The sequence below is a fragment of the Phaseolus vulgaris genome, chromosome 1, assembly GCF_000499845.2.
Source record: "Phaseolus vulgaris cultivar G19833 chromosome 1, P. vulgaris v2.0, whole genome shotgun sequence".
In the NCBI taxonomy this organism is placed as follows: Eukaryota; Viridiplantae; Streptophyta; class Magnoliopsida; order Fabales; family Fabaceae; genus Phaseolus; species Phaseolus vulgaris.
Genome location: NC_023759.2, coordinates 1236664 through 1254873, shown reverse-complemented (window position 1 = coordinate 1254873; position 18210 = coordinate 1236664). Strand labels below are relative to the sequence as shown.

General features: G+C 32.0%; 3 protein-coding genes across 3 annotated transcripts; 2 read left to right on the top strand and 1 right to left on the bottom strand.

Annotated features, from left to right (window-relative positions):
• Positions 1–1677: 1677 nt before the first annotated feature.
• LOC137815403 (calcium uniporter protein 4, mitochondrial-like) lies at positions 1678–3497 on the bottom strand. Its single transcript, XM_068618544.1, has 2 exons — positions 2886–3497; positions 1678–2075 (listed from the first exon to the last, which is right to left on the bottom strand). The coding sequence occupies exons 1-2, from the start codon at positions 3420–3422 to the stop codon at positions 1719–1721; spliced, it is 894 nt and encodes a 297-aa protein (XP_068474645.1). The 5' UTR covers positions 3423–3497; the 3' UTR covers positions 1678–1718.
• A 2286-nt stretch (positions 3498–5783) lies between these two features.
• On the top strand, positions 5784–9818 carry LOC137816434 (methyltransferase-like protein 2). The gene is made up of 9 exons (XM_068619569.1): positions 5784–6106; positions 6209–6440; positions 7084–7220; positions 7413–7446; positions 7962–8037; positions 8434–8611; positions 8710–8799; positions 8896–8995; positions 9103–9818. The coding sequence occupies exons 1-9, from the start codon at positions 5819–5821 to the stop codon at positions 9249–9251; spliced, it is 1284 nt and encodes a 427-aa protein (XP_068475670.1). The 5' UTR covers positions 5784–5818; the 3' UTR covers positions 9252–9818.
• Positions 9819–12778: 2960 nt separating this feature from the next.
• On the top strand, positions 12779–15681 carry LOC137816433 (protein BRASSINAZOLE-RESISTANT 1-like). Its single transcript, XM_068619568.1, has 2 exons — positions 12779–13153; positions 14142–15681. Exons 1-2 carry the CDS (start codon positions 12899–12901, stop codon positions 14835–14837), a joined length of 951 nt encoding a protein of 316 aa, XP_068475669.1. The 5' UTR covers positions 12779–12898; the 3' UTR covers positions 14838–15681.
• The last annotated feature ends 2529 nt before the right edge of the window (positions 15682–18210 follow it).

Here is an 18210-nt window from a genome sequence, read left to right as displayed (position 1 = left end):
GTCTGATAGCCCATTACCAATAAAAATATTATTTTGATACTCACTTTTTCATTGTTCCAAATTACACATTTCAAATGATAGAGGTTACGAAGTGTAAAAAAGATATTTTTGTCATTTGAAGAGGTGTAATTTGAAGTGAGAGGTGTCAAATTATCATTGCTAAAAAAGAAAAATATCTCCAAAGTTGAAAGAAGAAAACTTATTTATCTTTTTAATAAATTTAGTTCATATCATTTATCTTTTATTTATAACCTAAATATCAATTTGATTCCTATACAGTATCTAGATATAACCTAAATATATTTTAATTGCCTAATTTAATCACTAATTTACAATATGTACACCTTGTCAAAATTAACAAATTAAGAACAGGTGTTAGAGGTGAGATTATATATTGAAAATTTGATTATATAGAGAAACTCTAATAGAGATTATATAAAGAAACTCTAATAAAAATGCATGTTAATTTCGTTCTATACGTTCTTATGGTGTTAACTTTTTTGTTAAAGAGAAATAATAGTTTTCTATAATTAAAAAATATTAATAGTGTGTGTTAAAGCTGATATGCACACTCATGCCAAACTCACCGCAATATTTTGTAAATAAGAAATTGTGTTATTGTGTCATATAATATTTTTTTTTCAAGTAATATTTCAAAATAGTGTTAAGTTTTATAACTTATAATTTATTATATTAGTTGTGAATTTATTCATATATCAGTAAAAAATTATAGATAGAAAATATAATTGTTGTTATCTAGATCTCTCTTGTGATATTATTACGAGAAAAAACTCTATAAATAGGTGATGACTCAAAAAAACAAAGAGCATATTATTATATGTAATACATACTACACTGATATTTTATGTTTTTATTAACTTAATCGTCGAAGGTCGGATATCGTTGGAGTATTGTCAATAGGTGGAGTTTCCCTCATCTCATTATGATCTCCGAACATTCAAAAGTTGCGCGAGAATATTTGGCGGTCACCATGGGACAGGTAAAACTAATCCTGCTAACCACGAAAACACTCAAAACACAAACTCTAATAGTCAGAGCAACACGAGACAAGGAATACAAGTGCAAGACAGGATGACATGCCACCCTACAACAAATAATGGAAACAATGCAAACTCTTCAGCAGGACAATGAAGAGACGAATAAGCAAGCTGAGAAATTCAACCAAGAGTAGGATCTCTCACATTAGAAAGAAATTATTCTCTCTCTTTCTTAGGAACATAACTTATCCGGTGTACTAGTTCACGATCTACAGTCATGGTTCCTATGAACACCATTATTCATAGTGCATAATTCGATTTTAAATCGAGATACTTATAGCAAAGAATTTGTTATGAACAATTTATTTTATTTTACTACTTTGATGAAAACTTATACGACTATCTTCTTTTCTGAATCTTGGAGGTGGTCTCCAAGATGATCTCTTATTTTCATAAAATATTAGTATAATATGTATTGCATAGAATAATATTGTCTTGTTTTCATGGTCATCCTCTACTTATTGAGTTTTCAAATAAATATGAAATTTTTATTAATGATGGAAAATTTTTATATTTATGCCGGGTATCCGTTAGCATCCAAATCATTCTATCATTGATTGATTATATAGTTCTTCAATAAATAACAATATATAAACTAAAAGATAACCACGCAGCAATATAGAATAATAAGACCTATTCTTAATAAATATAGGTACTCAATCACCCAAGATTCTCACTCTCAGGAAAGGTCTTGCATAACTCCTTATACCTATCTATGTCAAAGTTAGATGTCTTCATCAAACGTTGTTGGTTGACCCTTAATCGGTATAAGTAAAAACTAGTGGGCCTAGAAAAGACAACAAAAAGACATATAATTCCCATCACATCCCACCGAAGTAGCTCCCAAAAATAGAACCCAAAGCCGAAGGTAAGGATGGTCAAAAAGCTCAATCCAAAATAAAGCTCAGTTTGGACCTGGGCCATGGCCTTGTCATTAATCTGCTTCACCATTTGCTTAAACTCCTCCCTTTTAGGGTCATTGTCTGCTAATAATATCTGCTCTAATGATTTTTTCACCTATAAATCAGAATCAAAACAACATTATATTATGCACTAAATCCAACCTATGAAAAAGACTGAGTCAATCAAATCCAAATCCCACACTTTATGTGATGAATTAAATTAATAAAAGTTACACATTTGATATAATTATCATGTTAAAATTTGGAACTTATAATCCCAAAGTTGAAGACAAGAAATAAACACAACATCATGTTGCCATACACAAACATAAAAAGGCCATAAACATGGCAAAACATAAATATTGCTAAAAATGAATTTTTTTTATCGAAAATAAAAAATAAATAAATAAGAATCACTTTAAGGGTGGTTCAACCCTTATATACGGTACCCAACTACCGATTTCTGCCTAAAACTTCTCAAACTAACTACAACTTACCTTGGCCAAGCTAAATCTAACACACTCAAGTAATTAACCTCATGCACAACAAAGGTTCTAGACACCAATCGAAAAAGAACAAACTTAACTGATCTGACATTTAAAGAGATCCAAGACCAAACTTTTACTTGCACCAAAAACAAAACTCTCGTTAGGAAAAATTAAAATTCATGCAAGAAAGTGGTCACTGATCACATCATCACCTCCTTCGATGGTAAACTATTAGACACCTCACATTCCCGCATACATACAATTCAAGGTCAATTTCTTATATGCAAGACTAAGAGTTTTAGAGATTGAATTTATAGTCACACAACTAATGCCAAAAAAAAAAAACGAAAACAGTGATAAATAAGATGAAAGATCCTCAATTTTTTAAGGTAGATCAAATTATGTTCATAAACTGAATATCAGTAATGAATGATTACCCGTGCCGGGTTAAGGAAAACAAAGTTTCCCAAAACGACGACATTTCCGGAGTCATCCAATAGTTTTGCAATCTGTGCACCTTGATCGGGATTCTCACACGTCTCAACGCAGATCTGCAAGAACTCAGAGTATTGAATCGTATCTGCGGTGAGATTCTTCAACTTCCTCTTCACCAACTCCATTTTTACGATCCTCGTACTCTTCACGTCCTCAAAGGACATTCCACCTCCCCACACCGCATCGCTGGTGAGTGGCACCGCCGCATCAGCAAAACTGGCGTTGTTGTTAATATTTTTGGGTGCCTCTGGGAGATCCTGTCCGATGGAAAGAGTGGGAAACTCGGGCAGCTTCGCCGGAGAAGAACGATATGGCATTTGCCGGAAGAGGAAAAACGGCCGAAGAAAACCTCTGTGATCGAAACTCTCATGCGGCACAATCGGAGACCTTACAGCTTTAGAAAAGATGGCACGTTCGAACGACATGTTTGTCTTGAAACTATTAAGCAAACGTTTGGAGAATAGCTTCTGAAACGCCATGTATGAGTTTCTTCTTCACAGTGTTCTCCAATAGATCAAAGTTCAGTTTTTTTAAGAGGTTATAGGGTTTCTTGGAGATTTTCTTTTATATATATTAGGTCCATAAATTTATCCACCTATAATCTCTATTTTTATTTTCTTCATCTATTTCTATCTCCACTTTTTCTGGTTTTTTCACCAAAATGGTGTATTTTTGTTTTCATATTTACGTAAATGGACAAAACTAGAAAAAATTACGGGCAATTCTTGGTCAAACATGCCAATGGTGTAGGCAATATCAATTAAATTTGTTAATCTTCCCACTTTTTATTTTTTAATTAAAGTTTCTAACTGGGTTGGCAACTTCAGTGTAAATAAAATTGGATATTGGATTGACAATTTCACTCCATTGAAGTTGTCAATTCGATTGGCAAGTTCAGTTGATTTTTTTTAAATAATTAACTTTTAAAAAAAATTAATTTTTTTATATAATAATAATTTTTAAAATTAAAACTAAAAAATATAGAAAATGAGTGTGGGTGGTTCAGTGTGAATTGGATATGAGATAGGACTCTATTAAATAGAGTTCCTGAAACTTTAAATTCACCCGACCAATGAATATAAGTGTGAATTGCCAAGGGAATCTCGGTGACATTGTACCCAAAAGAATCTCTATGTAGCCATGTGAGTAAAGTGTAGCTTGGCATGTGTTTTGTGGAAGAAAAACATTGCTTGTGAGAAAATCAAGTTGTGATGCATGTCCTTGTAATTAAAGTTGCAATAGTGTGAGTAACTTTTTCGTTTTGTGCCTATGCAAAGTTGTCACTAAGGGAACATGAAAAATCAATAATTAGAGATATCGTGGACGACATAAGTGAAGATGGAGAGAACTATGACTTTGATTTGGATGATGAAGATCAGTTCAACAGATCTTCTTCACAGTATATTCCGTCTGGCCGTGAATCCGAACATAACCAGGGTCTTGTATTTGGTATTTAATTTGGCTTTTGTTTCATTAATTTATGTTGTCTTTTCTGGTTTCAACTTCACAAGTGAGGAGGATCTACCAAAAATTCTCGAAATTAAAATGGTTTTAAAAAAATCACATAAAATGGAAAACATAAAGTAGAATATTAAAATTACGAACACTGCGTAAACTTTCTTTTTCATTGAGAAATTTCTTTGTCACTATTTAACTATTTTAAAAGAAAAAAAAAACACATTTCATTTCTTGAATCTTCTTTTTTAGTATCTATCATGGGAGAAATAAATTTTGAGAGAATACACTATTCTCAGTAAGTGAATATAAATTATTTCCAATTGTTACTTCCATCAAAATAAAGAAGGTCCTTGGTGCTTGTTATTGTGGAAATGGTGGCAGTGCTCCTTCTCGAGGTGCATTGTGATGGTAATGGTGATGGTGGTGCTGACAGTGTTGTTGTGGTGATGTTCTTTGTGGTTTACTCATCATTCTCGGTAAGTCTTCAATCCATTGTCTTAAATACTTTATTTTCGGATTGGTTAATCTGCTGAATTAACGAATCACGCAATTCGTAACAATTAGTGCAAACCAATCATGTTCTGGATTACAAAATACGAAAATCAGTTTTGGGTTCAAAATAACATTATGGATTATTCAATCCATAATTGAACACTATGTTCTGCATTATTGTAATATGGAATGTTTTTCTGGTTCGGGACTAAGTTCCTTATTATATAATCTGGAAGAGAAAGATTATATTAAAGTGCTCCGGATTAGTTAATCCAAACGTATACCGGATCCAAAACGAACCAAACTCACACTTCTAGATTGTGTAATCCTGTATTAAGTGAACTGTGGATTACAAAATCCATAAACCATTTTAGAACTTCAATTATGTTTTACAGAATACATAATTCAAAATTTATTTTGCTATTAAAGTTTGACTCATAGATTACACAATCTAAAAGTTATTTAGAACTTCAAATATACTTTTTAAATTTCATAATCCAAAATTCATTTTAGTGTTAAAATTTGACTTATAAACTATACAATCCGGACCTATTTAAGAATCTAACCAAGGATGTTATAAGAACTAAAGAGAAATATTCATGCTTTAAAATAATTATAATTCAAGAATTCCGAACTAACCTTTTTGAATGTCTATGCTGGATGAAGAAGGTTAATGGTTGAAGAGTGATTCAACGAGAATTTTGGAGTTTGGGCGCTGCTTGTGCTTTGTTAATTTTATTTATTAAAGGGCATAATGGTAAAATCAAGTTTATTAGGGAGGTGGCTAAAGAAGGGATGGAGTGCAGGAAGAAGCAGTAAACTAGTCGAATTTTAAAAGCCCAACATCCAGTCAATTTTAAAAGCCCAACCCATTTGTTCACGCTCGCACTTACTCGCAGGGGGCGTGGAGTCTGTGACTCAAGGCATGGAAGGAGAACACAACTCGCACAAGCTTTCGTCGTTTTACGAATCTGGTGTATACTCCTTCGATGATTCAAACGCCGTTTTCGTGGATTCCGTCCGCGTTCTCAACCGTTTTTACCACCGATTCAGCGTTTCTCCTTCAACATACTATTCTCGCTTCTTCAAAACCCAAACAACTCCCAACTCCGTCAGCTCCACCGTTACTTCCTCTCTCAGGAAACGGAAACGGAGACGCAGAGAATCTCGACCATTGAACGAGAGAGAGCTAATCGCTCTACAGCGTCACCAGGTAATAACGGAGTATATTGTTGTTATCATTATTATTATTATTATTTGTGACTGTAATTAATTATTAATTAATTAATTGTGTTGGCACGTGTGGGTTGTGCAGGAAGCGAGGCCACTGCTGTTGGCGGCGCACGAGTGTTTGCTGAAATCGACTGAAGTGTTGAATGCTTTGAAAGCTCTGAAGAGTGAATCGAGTTGCTCAACGAGGGAGTGTGACGGTGGTCAACGCTCTTTCGTTGACCTGGGACACGTGGCGCCTCAACTTGAGGTAACGCTAAGCTTACGTGTCAGTGACACTGACGCTGACCCTCACCCGCTCCCAAAGGATCTAGATGGTGAGTGTTTTTTGTTCTATCAACATTCCTTGTGGTAATGCCTTGTTTGGGTTACTATTACTAATTACAAGTTAAATATGCAATGAAATAGGAACACCTTGCTATTGTTTTGAAAACTTTTTAATGAAATGGAGGAAAAACTGTTCGGAAAGTGAATGAAATAACGGTGTTGTTAGTTAAATTTTTTCATAAAAACTCACAAGAAAAGAAAATAAGAAAAAGTAAAATGGCATTCTTGAAATGCTACGTTCTTTGTTAGTAGGTTAATATTAGCTTTTAGAGTAACATACTTTATTTTTTTCTTCTCATTTTATTTTCCCATTATGGAAAAATGTATTTGAAGAGATTCATAGGCGAAGAAATTAATTGGGCTTCTCTCGTGTTAAAATCTACTTGCCGTTAAACTTTTGGAGAAGTTAGAGAAGTGCATAAGTTGGTTTTAACTTGTGAGAGTAACTCAATTCATTTTATGTTCTTATTTCTAAGTATTAGTAGAAAAATTTATCTGTGGTGGTTAAGTAGTAGATTGAGTTAGTTCTGTCATCATTGGCATAATGCTTGAGTCTTTGTTAGTTGGATTGTGTGAAGTTTGCTGGTGAACAAAAGCTTATTGCATAATAAATGTAATTCTTTGGTTTCTCAGATTTTCCCAGTGGGCAATGTGTACAGAAGGTACTCCGTGCTTTTAATAATGTGGTTGCTAATGACACCCAAGATGATGCAGTAGCTGAAATTTTGAGCAATCCTTATATAATGCCTCGGGAGAGCTGCTTTTACATGGTATGTTAAAACCTGCATGGTGTTGTAGTTGGGATATGTTCACTTTTCAAAGATTGTATCTATCGTAATCTCTTCTTTGGCTCACTTTATTTGTTGAGGATTCTTAGGATTTTAGTTTATTAAACTTTTAAATCTTGGTCCAATGCTGTGTATCTTACATTCATAATATTTATTTGTTTTCATATGTGGAAGTCTGATCTGGGACAGATTCGCAATCTAATTCCTGGTAATGGTTGCATATAAAACTCAATTTTATTTCTTGTTACATGTCTTGGTACCTCTTAGCTACTGTCTTGTTCATTGATACCAAAATGTATGCGTTTACTGTTATGCCACAATCACTTTCATGAAAAAAAAACAGGAACCTTACTTGTTGATGTTTCTAATTACGTGTCATTGTCATTCTTTTTTATGTCTTTGAATAAATGTTCAAAAGTTCCATGATATGGTAATGGTTACCTTGACTGTAATTGAATTATGTTAGATGGAAGCTAATTCTGCACTGCCTGTATGATCTTATCAGCAAAATCTCTTTTGCGGAAATTCTGTGTCATTTTTTACGGTACCTTTTGTGTTAAAGTGATCAAGTAGTGAGGGTATAATATTTAATTGCTTGATCTTATCAGTCAACCCTGTTGCGAAGATTCTTTGTGGCATTTTTTAGGGTAGCTTTTGTGTTAAGGTGGTTTAGCAATGAGGGTATAATTTTTTATTGCACTTTTGTTTGATTAATTTATGCAGCTCACGCTGATGCTGGTTTCAACCTCATAATGGTGGATCCACCTTGGGAAAATGCAAGTGCCCACCAGAAATCAAGGTATGTTAAAAGTCATGTGTTTTATTGATGTAATGTTTTCAAATTTCATGCATCATATAATGTCTTATTAAAGTGAAGTTTTCCGTGTGAGGTGTAATTCATCCCTGCATTGCCTTAAAGGATATGCATGCTTCACTTTGATCTTTATTGTTCGGATACATTTCTCTCTAATGAATCTATGAAGAGGGTTGAAACTTGTTTTTCATTCTTTCTTGGAATTTGGGGGAGGGGCCTAATTCATTATTGAATGTGATATATATATCTGTAACATATATAATATAAACAGTAATAGCTTTGTGACTCATTGATGAGTTCAATAACTGTTACTCATTTCAAAAATTGGTTCATAAAATGCAGCTTATTTTAAAGAACTTGATTGCAATGTCATCAATGTAGGTACCAAACCTTGCCCAACAGGTATTTTTTATCCCTTCCTATTAAGCAACTCACTCACACTGAAGGAGCACTTGTAGCCTTATGGGTGACCAACAGAGAGAAGCTACGTTCTTTCATTGAGAGTGAGCTTTTTCCTGCCTGGGGAGTCAGCTATGCTGCTACTTTTTATTGGTTAAAGGTGTTTCCTCTACTCAATTACTACCCCTTTCCTTGGCAATTGGCATATAATTTTATGACGTGTTTCCAATCGCTGTTATAATTTGTTGTCAATTGCAGGTGAAAGAAAACGGATCCTTGATTTGTGATTTAGATCTCTTCCATCATAGGCCATATGAATGCCTTATCTTGGGATATAGTCCTGGGAAGGTCAGATTTTGCGATGTTTATTTATTAAGCCTTCTAACTATTAGACATCCTCCTTCTGTTCATAGCACTCAGTTGTGCCCTTTTGTTCCTTTCTAGGTAAATAATACTGATAATCTATCAGAATTTAAACCTGTGAAGAACGATCGGGTGATTATGAGCATTCCCGGGGATTACTCAAGGAAACCCCCAATTGCAGGTACCCTTGTCTGTCTAATGTGGTGTTTTAAATTTATAAACAATCAGTTGCACTAAAAGTTAGACATGATTTGAATGAATATTTTTCTTCCTCTGAATGTTGGTCAGATTTATTAGTGGAGCACGTTCCTGGACTCAAACCTCCTCGATGTATAGAGCTATTTGCTAGAGAAATTTTGGCTGGATGGGTTGCTTGGGGAAATGAACCCCTCTACTTTCAAGATTCTAAATATTTTGTCAAAAAGACGGTTAAGTGATTCCTAAGGAAAAGAGGTTTTTGCACCAAACCGGTGCAATTCTCTAGAATGGGCAAAAAATATTCATTTACGACTATAGAGAAGTGCTGTCTCGTAGTCACAACTTCATTTTAAAGAAATCTTCATGCTTAATTTTGAGTGGTCTGAAATCGTGTTGAGTATTTTGACATGATTTCATAAAATGATTTCTTTGTTATTCTTTTTTTCATTCTAGTAATTTTAAAAGTGAATTGCAACAGTTTGGGTGCAAAAACCGAAAAAAGATTCTGTCCTTGGTTATGATCTATTGTCATTTTTCTTTTCTGTGAATGAGTAACGTGATCCCTTCTGAATGTAACTCTTTTTCACCTTCTTTTCTGTGGGTACGGGAAGAAAGAAAGACGCACTGAAGCTCTGCTTCGACAGTGAGAGTGTGGTCTTTAACATTGGCAGGGAAAAGTTTCTCATTTCTGGGATATGTAATGCTTATTCGATGGGATTTTGTTTAAAGAGTCCTAATGTAAACATTTTTGCGCTATCAGTAAGTTGTAGTTTAATGCAATTTTTTTTTATGTATTTATTTCATAAGCAGCGTTGAGTCTGTTAGAGTAGTTTTATCTATTCACTTGAGTGACAAATTTTGTGAAATTTACACATTATTTTCTTATCATGCAAGGGTTTTCAGTTGTGCCTCTATATCCAAGAGTACACTAATGCTACTTATGTTGTATGGTTTACTTAGATTCATCTAAATTGCTCAAAATGAGTTTCTCAATTTTTTATTTTTTATTTTTTATCAGTAATAAAAAATAAATAAATGTGGACCACTTTAGGGTTGGTCCACTCCTAATACATAAAGAGCAAACACTTTCCCATATTTTTAGCAAGAAACACCTACCAGATTAACTAAGGAACAACTAAACCAAACACAATAAAGTATTAAACAAACAACCTCATACAATCCATAGGATTCAAAATCCAATTAGAGTATGCAAAGGAAGCACAACGAAACTTTGTATAAATTTAAGACCAAACCTTTACCTGTACTAAGACAAATACTTATTTTAATTTCTACCTGCACCTCCATAAATCTTTTAATTTTAAAATTACCCTAATTTTAAAATTACCCTTTAGTGAAAGGTGTTTTTTTTTTCATTTCAAAATTGTATAATTAGTAAATCTTCTGAACCTTAGAATTAGGAATACAATTTTGTATTCAAAATTTTAGAGTACGAAAATACATTTCAAACTCTAGAAATGTACATAATACAATTTTTTATTTCAAATTTTAAAGTTTGAAAGATATTTTTTAGTCTGAAAAATACATTATGAACTTGATCATTTGAAAAATAAAGTTGTATTTTAAATTCTAGAATTTGAAAGGTATTTTTTAATTTAGAAAATATCTGAAATACAAAGTTATATTTGAATTCTATATTTGAAATTTTAGAATCGAGAAGAAGGGGAAAAAAGAATGTTAATGAAGAGAAATGAGGAAAAAACCAAAGTTGTCAATGGAGGTGCAGGAAGAAAGCATGGGGTGGAGGAAGAAATTGTCCATGAGTTTTTGGTAGCTTCATTATGGACCCACATAAGAGAATATGGAAAAAAGAAAAAGTTTCAAAGACTCCAAAAAGAAAGAAGGAAAAAGAAAAGCTTTTCGCCGTTCTTGGTCCAAATCGATGACGACAGTTTCAAGGGTCATCAATTTGACCAAACATAATATCTCTTTTCAATTAAAGAATACCAAATGTAATATTCTTTTCATCTTATTTTTAAGAGTTAAAGCAAAAAACAAAAAATATGATTAATTATAATCAACTAAGATTTGGGATACCATTATATTTAAACAAACAACGAAGTAATTAACAATGTACTTAGTATTAATTAAATGATTTGCTAATTTTAGCAAAAATGAGGTGAAGTAATGGCCACGATGTGAATTATTAAGTACGACCAGGACTAGGTTAAGGTGCTTTTTTAGTTGTAACTATTTAACAGAAAATAATTGGTAATAAATAGTAACCAATTTATTTTTTTACAAAAAAAAAATATTCTTTAGATTTATTATGCCTTTCTCTCTTTATTGAAAAGAAACATCGTATTTCGAATATAATAATTATAGTAATTTATTTTATTAATTTTAAAATGCCTCATTTTTTTTAGATTAAGTCTGCATTTTCTATTCATTTATTCCTTTTCAACCATTGATATTTGAAAACTCTTTTATACATTAATTATATATTATTCTATTAGAATGAAATTTTTCATAAACACTTAAAAATTTAATTTAATTCTTTCATAAAATAAAATTCAATTGTGCATTTTAGTTTCAGAGAAATCATTTTTTTATTAAAAAACAATGTATAAATCAATTTTAATTTACGTGATTTTATTTATTCATTTAAACAAGGCTACTTTACACATCTCTAATTCAAATCATGCTTATTTTATACCTATTTTTTATTAAAAAAATTGCTAGTTTTTTTTACATTTGTTGTTGGAGATCTCACATCGACTAGAAATTAGAATTTTTCAGTGTATATAAGTGGGTGCAATCCTTATCTCATTGAGCCGATTTTTTTTTTATGGGGTTGAGTTAGGCTTAAAGTTTACTTCGTAGAAATATACTGAAAAATGTATTACTTAAATACATAATAAAGAAAAAAAATAAAAAATTATTTTCTCTTTATTTGGAAGGGTGAAAGGAATGAGTAAATCAGATAAATAAATAAAAAAAGATAATTTATTTAATTGTATTTTGCTGAAGTAAGAAGCAAGTAAGGAGTGACTGCAATATGCAGCCTGCATAGTACAGATTTTTCCACTTTATCTGAAAAAAAATCTCAGCAACAGAAGATATATTAACTTTTTTATGGATTTTATTTTCAGAATTTAATATTTCCCACACTCAAAATTATTGACCTCAAAGAAATTTTAAAATATTTTTAATCTGAAATCAATATAATTAATGTTATTAACTAACTTTATTTATACATATGTAAGTTTTAATTATTGATATGCAGTTACAATGCTTTTAATTAATACAAGAATTGTTTTATCAGTTTTTTTAATTAATGTTATACAATAATAGTAGTTGGTGTTAGTAGTAAGTACATGCACTTATCCTTATAAGATAAATTATTAAATTCAATAAAACAAAAAAAAAAAGTAGTTTTGATTTTTTTTTCAAATTAAAAAATAAATAATTGTAATAATAATACATTTCTTATTTTTGTTACAGAGATGAATCATTGTGTTTTGAATCATTGATGATCTTCAGTTGTGGGTCCCACTTCCATTAATAATTAGCTTATCAGAGAAAGCACTCCACATGGAATGCAACGCCTCCACGCGTCACATCTCGCATTCCACTGGGCCCCACTTCACACCCCTTTCGCGTGCCGAACAATCGCAACCGTTCAATCTCTAATCGAAAATTAAATCCAACAGCGTTCACACATTGGCCCCACAATCTGCGGTGAGGCTTTCCGCACCGGAAAATATTCCTGGTCAGAAATTATCTTTATGAGATTCTTCGTTCTTTCACGCATCCAGCGAAGACAATTGGAGAAAAGCGCGATCCTCGTGACTCGTGAACTCGTTCCGTTGCATACTCGGGTATAAATCCCCTGCGACGCGCACACGCTAGTCTCCATCGCCGGAAAATGGCCTCCGACGGAGCTACTTCGGCTGCGGCTGCGGCGGCGGCGGCGAGTCGGAGAAAGCCGTCGTGGAGAGAGAGAGAGAATAACCGAAGGAGAGAACGAAGGCGAAGAGCGATCGCGGCGAAAATATACACTGGACTTCGAGCTCAGGGGAACTATAACTTGCCGAAGCACTGCGACAACAACGAAGTTCTCAAAGCGCTTTGCGCAGAAGCTGGTTGGTGTGTCGAAGAAGATGGAACCACATATCGCAAGGTAATAAAATCAAAATTGAAACGGATCACACTCATTTTAACTGTTACAGCGTTACTGGATCTTACTTTTGCATCTATATCAAACGGTACGTTTAACTTTCCGTTCATACTGCATTGCGAATTTGATGTTCGGAAGTGGAAGCGAGGAAGAAGGTTCAGTTACTCATCGTTCTTGTTAAACGAAGATTTCTAACTTAATTATCGGATTTTCTAATCCTTAACTGCGTATTTAGATGCGGAAAGTATACAAGTAATGATAAATCTCTGTTTGTTGATATACCAAAAACTGAATCGAATCGAACTTTGATGCTCTATAGTTGTGTGTCAATTATTGTTGGATTTACCAGTAAAACAATATTAATTGTTAATGGAAGAAATGAATTGTATATGAATTGTATGATTTTCTCATCTCTTGAGATTACTCGAGTTTTGTTCACTTTAGTTTCTTATTATTATGTCTATTTTATTTTATTTGAATAATTCTTTGCAATCTCTCTATTATGATGTTGGACAAATAGTTGAAATTTGTAAAATGATTTTTTTTCCTGAAAAATAACGTTATTATTTTCAGATAAAAATAATTTTTTTATAAATATTAAAATTTGTAACTTATATTAAAAAAAGCACCTTGATATACACTTTCCTCTCATGTAACAAGGGATAGTTCCTGAGAATTTAATTATCTGTAAGTTGAATCGTTTTTTGGCAATTTAAAAAACAAAACTGACTCTAGATATTATTGAAATAATTTGATTTTTGCTTAAATTTGAAACACACCCTAAATAGTGTCAGTGTGATTGATGATTTTGTCATGAACAGCTTAGACTTGTGGAGTTTCTCTCGTCTAAATTGTTAGTGTTAATGTGATTCATTTGTGACTGAATTATATGAACTTATGATTTTCTCTTCAACTGTAAACTCTCAATTGTTGGTGTTTATGTGATTAATTTGCAAATGGTAACTTAGTTTTGTGTGTTTTGGGTGAATAGGGTTGCAAGCCACCTCTGGCCAATGGTGCAGGGAGCTCGATGAGAAACATCCCCTTTTGTTCTTCACAAAACCAAAGTCCTTTTTCTTCGTCGTATCCCAGTCCAATTCCTTCATACCAAGTGAGTCCTTCTTCATCCTCTTTCCCAAGCCCGTTTCGGTTAGATGTGGATAAGGACAGTGTATCAAACCTCATTCCATACATTCGCAATGCCTCCCTGTCTCTTCCTCCTCTGAGGATATCAAACAGTGCCCCTGTGACGCCGCCTCTGTCATCACCCACGTCAAGAAATCCGAAACCAATTCCTACATGGGAGTCTATTGCAAAAGAATCCATGGCGTCCTTCAATTACCCTCTCTTTGCAGCTTCTGCTCCTGCCAGCCCCACGCACCGTCACCTTTACACCCCGGCAACTATTCCAGAATGTGACGAGTCTGATACTTCCACCTGTGAGTCTAGCCAGTGGATGAAATTCCAAGCATTTGCCCCTTCTGCATCTACGTTGCCAACTTCTCCTACCTTCAATCTTGTTAAACCTTTGGTTCCACATATTGTGCCTGATAACTCAATCCAAGAGATGAGGACGAGTTCAGAAGAGATTGGAGTGCAGGTAATGCCTTGGGTTGGGGAAAAAATTCATGAAGTGGCATTGGATGATTTGGAACTCACACTTGGAAGTGGGAAGGTGCGGAGTTAATCTGCTAGCAGAATTATCCCAAATGAGATCACAGGAGTTTTTTGCTGGTTGGTTGTTGACTCAACCTGGTGTTAGAGCTGGAGAAGTTATGTATGACTACCTCATCCAGTTTCGTTGGTGCAAGCATTTTATCGGGAAAACAAAAGACTAGAGTTATTATTGGGAACTGGAATTATCAGATGTTGTGGGCATTTTATGCAGAAAATAATCTCCTTCCATGGCTTGGGTAAAATGTAGAAATGAGAATTTCACCTCCTCCCTTCATGGCTAAATCAGCTATTATTCAAAAAGGCTCACCAGGCATATGTGCTAAGTGTTAGGTGCTGTGGTGGGTGATTTGAAATTGAAATTGAAATTTCGGGTTTTGTGAAGCTTATTATCTGTCAAAAGCTCACAAAACCTGCTTATTTGTAATGTTACATTTAAATTTTGTTATTCTTCTTTATGTTCTTGTTCATATTATCAGATAGTTTGTCTGTGATTTTATTTTTACCGACAGGTTTTGTAGTTAGTGCAAAGTCAACAGTTGTCTCTGTCGTCCTGCTACCTTATTGACCCCTTTGATAGTTATTGAGCTCAGAGCGGCATGAACTATCGTATTCAATATGGAATCATGTCTCTGGTCTATACTGATGAAGTCATGTGGTAGTTTGGGGTGTTGTTCCCTGGTTAGTGGATTGTATTATATGTGATGAGCTGTGCAGGGGATGTCTTTGGAAAGAAAAACAAAGTTCCATGAAGGTGCCTTGGGGATTGCTGTAATATTGTCCTTCTGATTTTGCAATTCAGAATGTTCTTAATGTAGTCTTGGGTTATTTATTTGTTATTCGGAGAGTTTCAGTAATGTCTTTTTGTCTTTTTAGCTTTGTTTTATTTTCATATAAGTCATGGTTAATTGGGGATGGGTTGCTAGTTTGCATTTTTTTGGTTGGATCTTATCTTTCTTCCTTTGAGGTGGTCTTTATATTTAATATAGCCAAATTGGAAGGGCCATAGTTTCCTGCAACAAAGCACATTTGATGAGGATACACAGGAAAATGTTCAAGGTACATATATGTTGAGATCATTAACTGCTTTCAGTTATATGCACTAAAGATTTTTCTGTATATAAGTTTCTGTGCTACTTGTGTCGTGAGCAGTAACAATATACATAATTTTCTCTCTTTTTCTTCTAACATAGGTTAAAGAAAACTTCTTTACTTAAACTTTTACTAAAGTTGATTTTATTTATCTTTTTTACCATGCATAACTCAGTATTAACTTATGAAAAAGTTTAATATATTTAAATTTTTTGTTTTTTTCCAATAAGTGGGAAATTTAATTTAAATGAGAGCTAAATAATTTATACTTTCAGTTGTACATTATTTTAATGGTTATTTTTCTTCCTATTAATTTGGCCAGATCTACTAAAGGAGCCTGTCCATGTGCGAACATCCCCAATGTATAAAGCTATTTGCTAGAGAAATTGTGGGTGGATGGGTTGCTTCGGGAAATGAGCCACTTAACTTTCCATCAAAGTTTTGGGTTTGTTAGGTGTGACTCAAGAGAAAAGAATTAAAAAAAAATTATAATTTTTTTTTTCAATAGCTAATTTTTATTACTTTTACTTCAAATATAAGCTAATACTAATTAGTAGAAAATTTAATTATTATTTTTTTAATTATGTGTTTAAAAATCTTCAATACATCGTTTTCATCTTCGGGTCTATTAACTTGTGTATATTTTATTAGAATTTAATTTAATATTATAAAATAAAATTTATATTTATTTAAATATTATGAAAAAAAATATTTTTAATTAATTTAAAATTATTTGTTATAAGTAATTTTTATATATTATTTATGCTTCCAATGAGATCTTGTTCAAGAGTTTTAATATAATTTTTTTCTCTATTACCTTAAATATAACTTTTAAATTATATAGAAGGCCATTTCTAGCAATGTACTAAATGATTGTACATCGTACTACCAAACTTCTTAAAATAAATAAAATTCTGTGTAGAATTTAAATTGATATTTATTATTTGATTTTTTTTGCTGATATCTTTTATGTTCCTTCACCTATCTCTCTGTCTTTAGTTGGTTCCAGCTTAACTTAAAAAAAAATTTATTTCCGTATTAATTTAATTTTTTAAGAATGCAAAAAGAAAATCCACCGAAAGCAATTTCCATAATGCATCATCTTTCTGACAAATTCTCATAAAAATAGTTTAGTTCTTAAACTTACCCGATTCGATATATTCATTAACATAATTATAATATTATATAAATTAACTATTACATAGTTAATAATTACTTTAAATAAAACATAATAACTTAATTTTTTTAATTATATAGTTAATATATTCTTTGATTATAACAATTTTATAAAATTTAATATAATCATATTGCTAAGTATCAAAAATAAGGGTAATAAAACATATATAAATATTTTTAATTATATGTTTACACAAAATTTTATTTAAATTGTGGATTTGAATCTAAATGTAATTTGTAAATATATCTTAATTTAATTATATGTTCATTCATTACTTGTATTGAGTTCGCACAACTTAAATACAAAAATTGGCGATTCCATAAATTACTTCAATAATATATGTAATAAAATTACAATTACTAAAAGCTAAGCTATAAAATAAGAATACTAACATGTCTCTAAATTGACCATTAATGTAATAATATCAGTAAAATAGTTTAAGGGTAATAAAATCAGAATTAATAATAATAAAATCTTAATTAATAACCAACACACCTCAGTAATGGTTTGACCAAATACTTTCAATTTTGCAAAATAACAATTAGTACTCATTATGGAACATTACAATACGAGTTAATGATAATAATATAAGGAGGTTTTGCAACTTTTTAGTAGACCATTACATTTTTAAAATAATGAATATCTTAAGAAAATGAAAAAAAAGACAACACCAAACTCTACTATTCTTCTTTCATTATATTATTTAAGTTATATTTAGCTGAAATTTATTTTTTATTGTGATTTTGTGTTTTAATTTGTTTTTTTATTTTTTATTTTTATTTTGTGAAAAAAGATGAATAATTCTCCTTCAAACGAAACTGGATCATTAAGAGGAAGACACAAGAACTTTTATTCAAGTGAATCATCTGTTCACTTAAGTGGGTCATATTCACACAAGAAGTTTGAAGGAATCTCTACGATAGAAGAAGAAAAAAAATGTAATGAAGGAAGAACATAGTGCATGGAAGAGATTGATACAAAATAGAGGTTTATGTTTTTTTTATTTTATTTTAAAACAATATTATTAACAATAAACACATAAGTTAAATCAATAACAAAATAATACAAAAATAGTTAAAAGCAATATTAAAATGTTTTGAATATAAATATTTTATTT

Coding starts and splice junctions, on each gene's coding strand:
- LOC137815403 (XM_068618544.1), bottom strand. CDS start 3,422: ATGGCGTTTCAGAAGCTATTCTCCAAACGTTTGCTTAATAGTTTCAAG. Junction 2,076..2,885: donor TTTTCCTTAACCCGGCACGG/GTAATCATTCAT, acceptor TCTGATTTATAG/GTGAAAAAATCATTAGAGCA.
- LOC137816434 (XM_068619569.1), top strand. CDS start 5,819: ATGGAAGGAGAACACAACTCGCACAAGCTTTCGTCGTTTTACGAATCT. Junction 7,221..7,412: donor GGGAGAGCTGCTTTTACATG/GTATGTTAAAAC, acceptor CATATGTGGAAG/TCTGATCTGGGACAGATTCG. Junction 8,800..8,895: donor TGGGATATAGTCCTGGGAAG/GTCAGATTTTGC, acceptor GTTCCTTTCTAG/GTAAATAATACTGATAATCT.
- LOC137816433 (XM_068619568.1), top strand. CDS start 12,899: ATGGCCTCCGACGGAGCTACTTCGGCTGCGGCTGCGGCGGCGGCGGCG. Junction 13,154..14,141: donor ATGGAACCACATATCGCAAG/GTAATAAAATCA, acceptor TTGGGTGAATAG/GGTTGCAAGCCACCTCTGGC.